The sequence below is a fragment of the Drosophila obscura genome, unplaced genomic scaffold (assembly GCF_018151105.1).
Source record: "Drosophila obscura isolate BZ-5 IFL unplaced genomic scaffold, ASM1815110v1 contig_200, whole genome shotgun sequence".
Lineage (NCBI taxonomy): Eukaryota > Metazoa > Arthropoda > Insecta > Diptera > Drosophilidae > Drosophila > Drosophila obscura.
In genome coordinates, this window is record NW_024542791.1 from 2,602,529 (window position 1) to 2,616,398 (window position 13,870).

The following is a 13,870-nucleotide window of genomic DNA, read 5'->3' on the forward strand; positions in this document are numbered from 1 at the left end:
TTCTCGCTCTCGCTCTCGCACTCACCGATTTATCATGGAGACTGTCCACGCGGCATTTAATTATGGCCTCGGTGTGGCCTGTGCGTCCGGTGATGTTGCGCGGCATGCCAAAGTCGAAAATTGGCAGGGACTGGGAAAGGTCCGAGTACAAGTCCGTATCCCGGTCGCGGTCCCGGTCGCGGTCCCGGTCCCCGTCTCTGTCTCTGTCCATCTCCGTTTCCGTTCCGAGCGCAAAGAGATCTGAGCCAAAGGACACGGGGCCGCTGCGCTGCTCGACGCCGTCGTCGGCCAGGAAGGCTAAACTCTTGAAAGTGTGATTCGTGGCATCCGTTTGCGGTGGCACCTCCGCCGCAGACGATGATGAGCCCAGTGATGATGGGGCTGATAGAAATGTGGCCAGGGTGGGGGGCATGGGCCCAAGCCCATCCACGGAGCCGCCGAGACTGAAGTCATCCGAGGAGCTGTTGTAAGGAGCTGTGGCCGCAGCGGCAAACAAGAGGCCTGTGAAAGAAGAAGGGAAATCAGAGTGAGAAAAGGAACACAGAGACACCAGAGGCAAATAGAGGAAAACGAAAGGGAGAATGGAGAATGGCAGAGACATCAGCCAAACGGTGAGTGTGTGCGGGCGGGGGGTAAAAGAAGAGCCCTTGGCTCCTGCTTCATGTTTTGCAAATGAATTTATAACTTGGCTTCCCCGTCAGCCGTGTCCCCGCTCCCCCTCTTGTCTTTGGGCCGTGCCATTCATCTTGTTGGGCATTTTGATTTGATTTGTTTCCACTTTGGCCACAACTTTCCACTCCGCAAAGTAACTTCCACTCGATTCTGTTTGGCTCTTTACACAGCTAAATGTAACCATATAAATTGTGCTGTGGCTTAAAGCCTCGTCGACCCAACCGGCCATTTGCATTTAATTTATTAGCGATTCGCCAGTTTTATCTGACGCTGCATATGTGCAAATATTTTTTGCATATCAATTCTACGCTGTCAATTTAAGTGAGAACCAAAAGCCCGAAAAGCCCGAAACCCCGAAACCCCAAGCCCCCAAACTCCAGTCCCAGTTCCAGTTTAATTCCCAATCCAAACCCCAATTTCAACGCAAAGTGACAAATTCAATTTGTGCACTGCAAAGAGTGCACACCAAAAAAATGTATAAAAAATGTAATGTGCAACAGCGTAAAAATAAAAGAAAAGGGCGGAAAAAATGGTGAAAATACTGAAATAAATAAAAAGAAATATTAAGCATACGGCATGTTGTCACGACAGCAACGACAACAAATATTTGCAAATATGCCAACTAAATATAAAGCGGAGCGAAAAAAAAAACGAAAGAATTACTTTTAAATTCAAATCAACAGGGAATTTGATGTTGACGAGCGGGTGCCGCAACGCGAGGGGGGTGGAGAAATGTGCACGCTGGGGAAAGGTACGGGGTGTATTGGTATCGAAATGAATTTGGCAGCTATCGAGGTGCTTCGAGGTTTTCTTGACAGGAATTTAGATTGGAATTTTGTATGGCATACTTCATGATTTCAATGGATCTACACTCAAAAAAGAAAACTTAGAGCGTTGTTAGAAGAGAAATTCCGAATAGCTTTAGAATTTATGAAAATATTGCATTCGAGGCCATATTTTATTTAGCAAAAATTCCATAAATCTTTTACATCTATATGTCAATTATTTTTGGACATTTTAAGTCTTCAAAGATTCCCATAATTTCAAAAATATACACCGAAAACAAAGCGTTACTTTCCACATCAACACTTCTTTCAGTATATTCCCTATGCTTGCCTTAAAAAGTATTCTGATCTGAACCTTCTCCATCAGCACCTCTTTCAAACTCTACCAATTCATTAGAAAAGAATTTAAGGTCTTTCATTTGATGAGTTTAAACCCTCATCAGCACAGCCTGTCAAGCTGCTTGGATTTCTACAAAGAAAAACTTCTCATCAGTATTTGGTTTTGTTTTGTTTTTTTCATAGAAGTTCGCTTGTGCATGAATATTCTAGAGCAATCTTGACAAAGAGTTTTCATTGTTAGTCAAATATTACCATTCGATTGCAACCCTAGAAATGATTTAATTATTTTTTTTGGAGGTGTGACTGTAAGCCCGAGGATTTTTCCCAGAAATTTGCGTACTCTCACCTCGACTTTATATAAATTATTTAAATCTTTTGTGGGGGCTCTGCCACAGCTTACATCCCTCCTGAGACGGCCCTGAATATACTGACATATTCCCATAAATTATGCATATCTCTGTGGGAGTAAAGTTTACTTTTCTCAACATTTCCTGCCTGTACCCACAAATCTTTCAGTCAATTCCAGGGGTTCATTGAGGTCGACAGATCCACATGCATATCCCTCGCTCTTCCAGGGTATACCCAACTTCTATATAGGCCTCTTGTGCTCCCTTGTTTTATGCTTGTTTGGGGGAGCTGCGAGCTGGCAAACAAAGTTTTTATTTTGTTGCGACCTACTTAAGGGTTCCGCTTCGGCACTCGCCGCCTCTGCTGATTTCCCATTCCATCATGGCATCATACCATCATCCTACAGATGGTGGTGGCGCCTCCATCCCTACCCCACCACCCCACACCCCCTAGATGGCTGGCTGTGACTCGTCTGGGGTTCACCACATGAGGTCATGGAAATGTTTTCCGTTTGTTGTTTTTTCTTTATGCGCTGCTGTAAAATAAAGTAGCAAATTTGTATTTTATTGTTTGTCGCTTGCCATTGGAAAGGCGAAAAAAAAAAAACATAAAGGGGGAACGAGAGGGCGAGGGCGTGCAACACACAGCAAAACAGCAAAGGCAACAAGAATAACAATATCTGCGTCTGGCAACACTGCGAATGAGTGATTTCCCCACCCTGCTGGAAAAGCATGCCATTTTCCACACAGCTGCTCAAAGGCGAAGCCAAAGCAGAAACAAAATGCTGCAGGGACATTCACAGACAGTTTTCATAGCAAAAAAACATCAGCAGCAACAGCAGCAGCAGCGGCAGCTACGAAAACGATTTTCCCTCATCATCATCAATAATTTCATCATCGCCAGTCGCCAAAACAACTTCAAAAAGTTTTTCCCTACAATTCAATAGAAGCAGAAGAAGCAGCAGCAAAGAAAAAAAGCCTGCAAAACGGCGAAACTTGCTAAACAAATTTAAGCAAATGAAAAAGCAGTAAAAATTCTGTGTGCTTGTGCGCGACTCGTTCGGCGACTGAGCCGCAATGCTTTTTTGAGTATTTCCTTTTTCCAAAAAACCAAATAAAAAAAACAAATATATTCTTTTTCATACACTTGCTGAGGGGTACAGCCATTTGTGGTGTTTGTGACACATGGAAGGAATCGTAGAAAGTTTTTGTGTTCTTTATTGATTAGCACTCAATGGCCGAGTGGCAGAATGTCTATTTGATTCGCTCAGATTTATTTTGTCAGCCCAAGAGCATTGCTGAAGGATACTTGTGACAGAGTTGACAGTTCTTATATAGACAGGCATACGCCTGTGCCTTTTAGGCACATTTTGAACAATATTTGGTTACTTTTCAAGCTTTAATGGTAAAGAAATTGTGGATGCTCCTCGTTCCGTTCTAGTATACAAAAATAACACACAAATCTGTGTAGACTTAGCCAATCTGTTCAAAGAATTAATGGATGTCCGGAGATTGCACTCTGCTATATAAAATATTCAGATTCAGATTTGCCACAATTTTCCAGCAAAATTTAAAATTTATATTTTCCATAGAGAATCTCACACAGTTTTCCGCCACTCCAAGGGTATCCAAAATTTCACCGCATTGATATAAGTTTTGCGGCATTTTTCGTGCCTATTTTTTGTGTGTTAAGTCCCTGGAACCTTGCCGCGTTACCGCGTTACCCCTACCCATCCCGTCCCGTCCCACGGACAGCCTCTAACTGATTTCGCAATGCCAAAGCCAAAGGCGGCCAAAGTTGGTCGCGGCTTTTTGTGTTTTTGGCCAATGTTTGCTGTAGGTCGCCGGTTGGAGCCCCATTCCCCATTGCCGGTCCCGTAGCCCCCCTACGCGCCACTTCACGCGCTCAACAGCTTCCGGCCTGGCGGAGCATGGAGCAGCCATGGGACATGCACACAGCTGTGTGACACACTCAAGTGGTGTGTGTGTGTGTGTATGTGTGTGTGTGAGCGAGTGTATCTTTGTATGGCATTCGTGCTGCGCCTGCAGCGAATCGTGTGCATTTGGCAAAGCACTTAAAATGACAAAAATAACAACAAAATAGACAACGAAACAAACAAAAGAGCGATGAGAGAGAGGTGCCTCCGAGTACACCAGCAGAGAGTGAGGGAATGCAGGCCAGACACGGCCCAACACCGAAAGAGATCTGTGGCAGAGATGTTCCTGAAAACCATTTGAACAGAAAGAGATTTCTGGAGCCAGGGCCAGAGCTTCTGTGTGTGGGGTGGCTCTTCTGCTTTTGTTGTCATGGATAAGATGCAAATTGATGGATGCGATGGGGCTTGTTAAGGAAATTAAAGAAAATGTTGCGCAACTTTTGATTGCAAGAGAAACAAGTTTCGTTCAATTTAAGTTTGAAATGGAGGCAGGGAAAGCCACAAGAAAGGAAACGGCCTGCGGGATGCAAAGCCTTAGATCGATGACTTGGTTTCGGCAGCTATCTGGTTGAAGTTGAATTTAATAACACAATAAAAATACATAAAAATATAATAGCTCAAAAAGCAAATCAAATAAATGCTGTGAAATTAATATTTACAGACATATCGTTCATACAACAATGATGAGGGCGATGCCCTTGCTTTGTTTTCATCAGTAAACACAAACACAGCGTTGCAGAAGCCATTCAAAATTCGTAATAAATCTCATATTACATTATTTAAATAACAAATGTGGCGAAAACAGTTTAACAAAGGCAGGCAGCAGTTATGCTCGCATTTAGCTTTAAACAAGGGGAGCGGAGCCCCTGACTCCTGTCTGAAGTCAGACACTTAAATACTGAGAGGCAAAGGTCAAGACAGCCCAAGGATAAGACCCAAGCCAATGGTCAGAAGCCGCTTAAAGGTATTCTGTGTAATGGCAACATTAAGCAATAAAGCTAAGCCCCTATTATAACCACAACAACAAGCACCAACAACCGGAACAACCGCAGACATTCTCATAGACTTCAAGAAGACAGTTAAGACTGAGATAAATTCATTTAAAATGTAGCTTTAGCTTTGAAGTATATTTTTGGGTTTAATCTTAAAGAATAGCTAACATGTAAATATTTTATTAATTTTGATTATATATTAAAATATAATTCCACTTCGATTTTGATAGATAAGTTTCTGTTCACCCTTTAATTCTCCTGCTAAGGTTAACCCTTTCAAGAACACCCCCTTCCATCTGCATCTGCAGGGCATACTGTGCTGACAGTCTGTTCTATTTAAAGACTCGTCGAGTCGCGCCACGAGCCAACAAAAATCCCGTCTAATGTCATGAGTGTGTGTGTGTGTGTGTGTGTGTGTGTGTGTGTGTGTGTGGGGTCATGCCCGGGGAAAAGCTCCTTCATCTATGGAAAAACATGAAGATAAATTGAAATGGCAGGCAATTGAAAACTACCCACGGATTTGTCTGGTTTTGGCTCCGCCTTACAAGGATACAAACATATACATATACCAGTAAATATAAACACAAGTACATAAAAGTTTGGGTACCAAAAATGGTAGCCATAAGGGAAGGGCAAAGGACGAGAGCAAAGCAAAGCAAGGCAAAGCTATTAAATGGAAACTTTTGCTTTAAGTTTTTGGGTAAATGTCAAGAGAGATTGAGTTCAATAAACGTCCCCAGTCAGGGGTTCATCTTCGCAGAAATCTGATTATTTATGAAGTGCCGAGTGCCGAGTGCCGTGGCGTCTGCCCTCCCATGGGGGGGGTCCCAGCCAAGCACACTATGCGCTGGCAAAGTGTCTATAAAAATAGGAAAACACCAGACGAATTATAATGAGTTTGGTTGAGCTCACGTTCGGAAATGCTCACGTTGTCGGGCACCTCCAATCTGCCACGCTCATTGTCATCGTTAACACCAGTCGTGTAATGCCAGTCGTAAACTCTTCTTGCAACCTGTTCCTGCCATAGCTCTAACCTCTCCTTCCCCCTCTCTCTTCCCTCTCTCTACCCCTCTCTCTTCTCGCCTGCCAGCAATTAAATGAGTGTCGTCTGGTTGCTGGTTGCTGCTTGCTGCTGACTGGTAGCTGGTAGCTGGGTGAGCGAACGAGGCGACGCGACGGACGGATTTACATAATGCCGAACAATATGGCCGAGGATGGCAACTATTTTTACATGCCCCATAATTTGATGACGACAATGTCTTGGCATAACAAAGCAGGGATCTGGATGGGATTTGGATTGAAATGTTGGCAGATGAGGGACCGGGGACCGGGGCCTTCTGGGGTAGCTCTACGTCTCATGTAAATTGCATTTGGCTTGACTTTAAGGAGCTCTTGGCGCTGCCTCTCCCACACCCGCAATCACACGTGTGAGGCTTCTATTTTCCGGCCTAGCAGATTCAGTTTTCCTCAGTTTTCCTTCTCTTTTCTTTTCTTTTCTTTTCATTTCATATAATATATATATTATTTTTTTGGAGGGGCTGCTGCTGCTGCTGCCTGTTGGATTTATTTTTCGGCTTTGAACTTGCGGTGGTGGGGGGGAGTGTGAAATCGAGCGTGAATGTTCAACGTAAATAAAATTCAATTTGGCATTTTCCTTTTAACTCAATTTATGTGTCAAGTGAAAGTGGATTTGACTCGGACAAACACTGCTGTTGTGTTGTGTGTGTGCTCGTGTGTTTGTCGGTGTCGTGTCGTGTGTGGTGTCCATTTGGATCTGCTGCATCAAAGTTATAAATGAATTTATAGCCCCGCCCTCCCCCGCCTGTCGGCGAGGCTCTCTATGTTTGTATTGGGCGCAAAATTAATAGCATTTGTGTGCTATGGCATGGCACTGCCACTGCCACTGAGTTGATTGGATTAACGACATATGTATGTGTGACGTACCCACACTGCAGCCAATACCCAACAATAATACATCAATCTGAAAGGGTGAACCTTGAACAAAATAAATAATACCCGCACATACATACATATGTACATACACATTGAGTGGTGTAGTGAAATGCCATTTAATTGATGCAATTTGACGGTTAAAAGGTACCAGAAAAACGACAAGTCGATTAACTTCACTTCACTCGTACATATTTAATGTATTTGGTGGGGTGTGGTGGGGTGTTAGTGGGGTGTTAGTGGGTGTTCTGATGACAATTTGATTTACTTCTGTGTGAAAAGTTTACATACACGACCCTCTAGTTTTTATAGCAGATCCTGGGCAGATTCCATGGCTTTAACAGATAAGCGGACTACAAAAATCAATGGGCTGGAATCCATATAAAAAATCAAACAAAAAGTCTGCAATTTAATAGACTTGTGTGTTGGCATTAGTGGACGTGATTGACTTCTGTTATTAATTTGATTTACTTCTGAATGGGTTTGTGCATCAATTTTGATTGCTTTAGAGCTTTTAGAGTCTGTGACATTCATTAGTGCTAATAAACGTACGAACAGCGAACGGACATTGACATTAAATTGGATTAAATGGCTCATAAAAAGAGCAACAAGTTACTAAAATGTCATATAAATATATACAACTCAGTTGGTAATATCTCTCTTTAATACATATTAATTGCAGCTCATAATTCCACCTGTGCAAGGCAGCAGCTCAAACACAGCAACAGCGCTGTTAGTACCCCCCATATTAACAGACTGCTAACGCTCCCACGTAAACAGCCTGTTACCGCTCTTCGTTAACAGCCCAGCATGTGGGCGCTCCCAATTACAGCGCACTGTTAGCGCTCTCTGAGGCTCGCTCTCACGATCCACACGGCTGTCGAGCAGCCTTAGCTTGTTAGCTAGTGTGGGATGAACAAACGTAAAATAATACACTGATACACTTGCAACGAATATACACACATACATATAGCATACAAAGGCTTTCATTCTGTATGCTCATTATTGGATTATTCCTCCTACATCTACTGCTTTGTCCAGGAGGGTGGAGCACAAGCACAAACTATTAATGATTATTAATACGTTGCTTTAACGATGCAAATGCAGTGCTGCAATATATCAAACTGGCGCTGCCACTGCCACTACTGAAACAAGTTACAAATAAGGCGACATGCTCCTTCCATTAAATGAAAATATCTTCCTAAATCTAAAACTTTAAACAAACAAACACAAACACAGGGTACAAGAACACACACACTGGGATAACCACTTCACTTCGAATATTCCTGCATATTTGAGCCACCACAATAAAGTTCTAGCCACACCCCCAGCCACACCCCCAGCCACACCCCCAGCCACACCCTCACCTGTTAAACACTTTCAATCAAAACTCTTTTGTTCTGTGCAAACCGAAGAAATCACAATAATTCATCGGAATATTTCCCCTTTTTTGGGAAAAGATGTTTCGAGTTGATTAATCAGAACTGGTCTGGGTCTATGTCTATTCACAACCGAATTCCAATTTAGTTGAGACCCAGCATCGATTCGATTCCCTAGGCACCGAATCGAACCACTTCCGTTTGCTCAATGAACTCAGCCACATATCATTGCGAGCTCATTCCTTGCCTGCCCATTCCTGCCCATTCCTTATGCAAACGCAAATCGAAACAAATGCTGGCAAATAGCTGCAAAAGAATCGATAGCCCCAAAAAGTGTTCATACAGAGAAAGAAAGAGATCGAGAGGGAAAGTGCGAGACAGACAGACAGAGATGGAGATGGAGAGAGACACTGATAGGCAGAGACAGACAAATTTCACATAATCAATTTTGGTTTTAGGCCTGAGGCATTCATTGTTCGATGGAGAGAGAGAGGGAGAGATGAGAGATGCGAGATGCAGGCCCACGCCCAGGCCCAGGCTTCAGCTGCTGATGGATGTCTCTGGAGCAATACATCAAACCAAATTAGCAGTTTGTGTTCCATGTTCGGAAAAGCCAAAATGCACAGACTGGCCCAGCATGTGGGAGTAACCCCCATTGGGGGGTGGGGGTGGGGGTAGCAGGAGCTGGTTGCTAGGAGATTGAGTTGAAACTAGAGGCCCATGCACATGGCCATGGTCATGCTCAGGTGCGTTGTGGCCCGGCCAAATTGGCTGACAGCATACACGACGGACATACAAACATTAAGCAGAAATCGGTAGAGGATATGCCAGCAGGAGTGAGATGTAGCAATACAGAGACAGAGACAGAGTAAGAGTAAGAGTAAGACAGGAGAGTGGCAGAGTGGGAGAGTGAAATGCGTTAAATGCGTTTGATGTGCAGAGTGCGTCTAATGTTTGAAAATTTCCATAAAACATGCAATAAAAGCCCAAGGACAACAGCACCAAACGGGGCAAGCAAGAAAGGTGCAGCACAAAAAAGGGCCAGTGGGACAGCAGAGTGCTGTGGGTGGGGGGGACGTGGGGTGCACCACCACCACCAGTGACAACCACTCGCCAAAGCATAATGGAAAAAGTACAAGGGCCGCATAAAAGCATAACAAGCTAACGTGTAACGAGGCGGCAACTTGAAAGCTGCAAATGAGGCCAGGACCAAGGACCAAGGACCCTGGGAGCCTGGACCCGGCAACAGGACTACGACTAGGCATCTACAACCAAGCTGGAAGCCAGGATTAGGTTCAGGTTCGATGTGGGGAGCGGCAAAAAAACAAGGAAAGGTGCGTCAACAGCAGCAGCAGCGGCAGGACAGCAAAGGACAGCGCAGCACAGCACATAAGGAGCACTGGGGTGGGGGTGGGGGGCACAACGAGCATGGCATCATCACTCGACAATGTAATGCTTCAATTTCAGCCACACATAGGAACAGGCAGAGACAGAGACAGAGAAAGAAGGTGGGAAAGGGAGGGAGGTGGGAGAGACATGCATCAAGTGCTTTCTTCGTTTGCCAATAGAAAATTGCACACCAAAGGAGAAAAGAGAAAAGAGAAGAGAAAGAAAAAATGTGAAAGGAATTGAGCGAGGGAACAAAAAAAAAAAATTGAAGCCAAGAATTTGATGCCAACAGATGGAAAACGAAAGCGGAAATGTTGTGCTAAGCCAAGCACGTCTTAACTTCCCCCAGCCCCTTGCCTCTTGTTCTACACATCTTTATCTGCCTTTCTCCATTTCTACACATATGGGAGTTCTAGTGTGTGTGTGTGTGCAACTATTTACATTGTCGCACTTTCATCATTCTCGTCTCCGTTCTGCTTTGCTCAGCTCTTGAAGCTGCTGCCCCAAAGCCGAGGCACAAGGAATTGGCATGAATGGGTGGACGAAGGAGGGTTGAGTGGGTTGGAGTGGGGTGGAGTGGATGAGCGGGCGTGTCCGAGCAGACAGCTGCTGCTCAATTGCATTATCCTGCGTCCGCTGATGGATGATGGCCAGCGTTGCCAGGCATCCTACAGGACTCTACAGCTTCTCCATGATTGCTCCCCTTGACTGCAGAGCACATTCCCTGACAGAGTCCCGTCCCGTCCCGTCCCTCCTGTGACTCCTGCTGCCATAGCTATCTACATACATGTCCCGCCCCCTGCCGCCTGCTACTTCCTCTTGCTGATTGCTCTTTTCACTACTGTCCACAGCTCCTGCCGAATTTGCCCACCTAACTACAGGTCCTCCCTCACACCCGGCATTTGCTGCTTGAACTGCATCTCCTTTTTCACCATCACAGCGACACACTGGAAATGTCATGTAATTTGGCAAGTGCTACAAATTCCAGCTGCATCTTGGCCGTGAAGTGTTTTGTCAGGGAGTAATTGAATATTAGATATGTTAGCCAAGTGAATAAATTCAGCTCACAGGATTTGCGCACTCCTTTGTCAAGACTTAAAGTGGCAGGCAACGATCTGGATCTGCGTCTGGATTCGCATTCGGATCCAAGCTTGGATGAGGTTAATTTCCTTTGTTCAAGTGGTTCTGCTCTCTTCCCCCACCTTTTTGCCACTCGGCTCGATGGTTCAATGCAAAACTTTTCGCACAGTACACACTGGATAGAAAAGAATACCCACTCAATTGCTGCCCTCACCTTTTTTGGTCTGGCCTGAAACAATGCAAAACAAACAACAACGGCAGCGGACAAAAAAAAATACAGGTAGAAAGAAAGAATCTCCAGTGAAAAGTGAGTATTTCGACAATGTGATACCCGCTACACGGAAGTCATATTTTTTTGCACTCCGTATAGCCCATGATTTAACATGAGGATTCAACTGCCGAAACAGCAATCACAATACAATTATTATACGAATGGCAATCGAGTATGGCATTGCAGGCAAAAAGAGTTTTATTTACACTGCTTGCCATACCAGCAAATTGCTTTTTCTGTGTGTCATAATCATCGGATAAGATAGGCAGGATTGCCATCCATAGATTATCCACTGTAGCCATGGCATTTAATAGATTTATCCCCCGATTACGATTTTCGGAATATTTCAGAGGCTTTTCATAGCTTTCTGTGCTGCCAAGGGTTCTTACTGCTCCTACTCACTGGAATCAAGGCGCAGTCAGCTCTTTTGTTAGAAATAGTTTGTAAAAATAAACTGTGTATTGGTACAATTGAATAATTAATTTTGTATTCATTGTGCAGCAAATATGTGATGATATTTAAACCGAAATACAAACATTTTAGATGCCTAAAAAGTTTAACCGCAAAAAGGAAAGTCCTTGAATTGTGAAGCGATGTGGGTGCAAAATTAAAATTAAATAAATAAATAATAATAATATATTAAATAAATTGTTAGACACAATTTTGTAGGACTTTTTCTGTTCCTTTTTTGTGTGTGTTTTTTTTTTGAGATGGAAAGCGAGAAATCAATTGACGAGAACCTGATCTTTGACACAATTTTAGAACATTTCATTCAAGAGCGCGCCAAGCCTGACGGCAAAAACCCAATTAATAAATATTGCTGCATTTAGAAACTATTATTACTGTCTCTTAAGCAGCCGTGCATGACATACCCTCGAACCGCCACCGATTTAAGTACAGGGTACAAATAGAAAACTTTTGCGCTTGAGGAAAAAGTTCGAGTACAAAGCAATAATAAGGAGCTCATCATGAATTTTAGAATGAATTGAGAAAGTAATATAAACCACACACACAATGGAGAGAGCGAGTGAACGGGGGGAGCTAACATGAAGTGGAAGAGTGCGTGGGGGGGAGTGAAAGAGCAAAAGAGTAAGCAGACGGGGGGCGAGTGGTTGAAAGGTTGGTCTGGTCTGCCTCATCTGCATCACGAATACACGCCTTCCTGGCATGGACGAGTCCTGGTCCTGGTTCTGGTTCTAGTCCAGGTCCTGGTACCTGAGAGGCAAACGTTTGTTGTGGTTGCTCTTGGCCAGTTGAAAGGGGCCATTCTGTGTGGGATTTGTGGCTCCATCCGTTCCAGCCACTGCGGCTTTTCTGCAACTAAAATAAAATTTAATTAACCTGAAACCTAGTTTTTGCTCCAACAGCCAGAGCCAGAGCCAGAGCCAGTTCCAGACGACTACTTCAAGTTGTACCTCCCACCAGCCCCCCATTGGCATGCCGGGCGACCGAATGGGAATTGCAAATGATGTAAACACGAGAGAGAGAACGGCACAAAATGGAATGGAGACTTGAGGGACCCGGTGTAGATGTTTTGTGGCTGTGCATTATGCACGATCAAGGGTTCAATTTGAATGGCAGAAGCGTTTGCTAACTTTTCTTTCTCCTTTTCTTTTAAAGAGTTATTGCCCTGCCCGAGACTGGCCTCAGGGCACTGGCACTGGCACTGGCCCTGGCCCCAGTTTTGTGTTTGGTATTTTTGGTGGCCTAAACACAAAACATAAGTCAACTTTGCGGTTTTTTACTGTGTCGCAAGATAAACATAAATACTCGTACAACAAGTGGCAGGCAGCCGCAGGCACCCTCACCCTCTGCGGCAGCTAACCCACCCATAAAGTTCCTAGTTTTAAGCGCCCATTACACAAACCGAAATATGAGTTGCTTGCAGGGTTTGTTTGAGCGTTGGCGGTCGTTAATTGGAAATTAATTATGGCCTACACCTGCGTCAAAAGTCTCCAACCGCTTCGGGCCGTGTGCCACTTGATATGTTTGTTTTTATTTATCCGTAGCAACCATTAAGCGAGCTTTGTTGTCTGCTTTGAAATGCAAATTATCTCAAGAAAAAAAAGAAGAAGTTCCTGTAATTGAGGAAAACTACAAACACTTCCGGGCATTGAAACGGTGCTTGGAATTAATTAAATAATTCCAGCATAATGCTACACGACTTCCGCTTGAGGCCAGCAGCAGCAGCAGCAGCAGAAGGAGCAAACGAAACACTTCATAAACTTCATACCACACGGAAAACTGCACACTTTGTTGCTGGGGAAAATCCAGTAAGGCATGGAAAAAGCATACTGCCGGAAATCAGCAAGTACTATAGAATGTACGATGTTCGATGGCCCTTTGTTATGCTAATTTACTATGATAATCAACCCAATCAGCTCTTGGCATACCTCAACATTTTACATGGAAACATTTTAACATAATTCATGCATTTAATTGGATTTTGGTTAGTTTAAAATAATCCAGCAACAATGCCAAACAGGATTTTCAGCTATTTTCCCAGCTAATTCTGTACCTAAAATCAGCAACAGGCACAGCCCACGAGAAGCCACAAAACTCTGTCTCTCTCTCTCCCTCTGTGACAGACACAAAACAGGCAAAACCGCGAATATTTCATAAACACAAAATTAATATCTATTAATTATGCGCCTCGCAAAACAAAACAAAAACTGTGTGGGGGGGACTGGGAAAGTGCTCAGGTGACAGGGCAGTAAATCGATGACAGT

General features: G+C 44.0%; 1 protein-coding gene across 1 annotated transcript in view; it reads right to left on the reverse strand.

Moving 5' to 3' along the window:
• LOC111077200 overlaps positions 1 to 13,870 on the reverse strand; it is a 55,554-nt gene that overhangs the window by 12,022 nt on the left and 29,662 nt on the right. Inside the window, exon 2 of the mRNA XM_041593890.1 lies at positions 26 to 501. Coding sequence (XP_041449824.1) covers positions 26 to 501 — 476 coding nt within the window. The remainder of the gene's footprint in view (positions 1 to 25; positions 502 to 13,870) is intronic.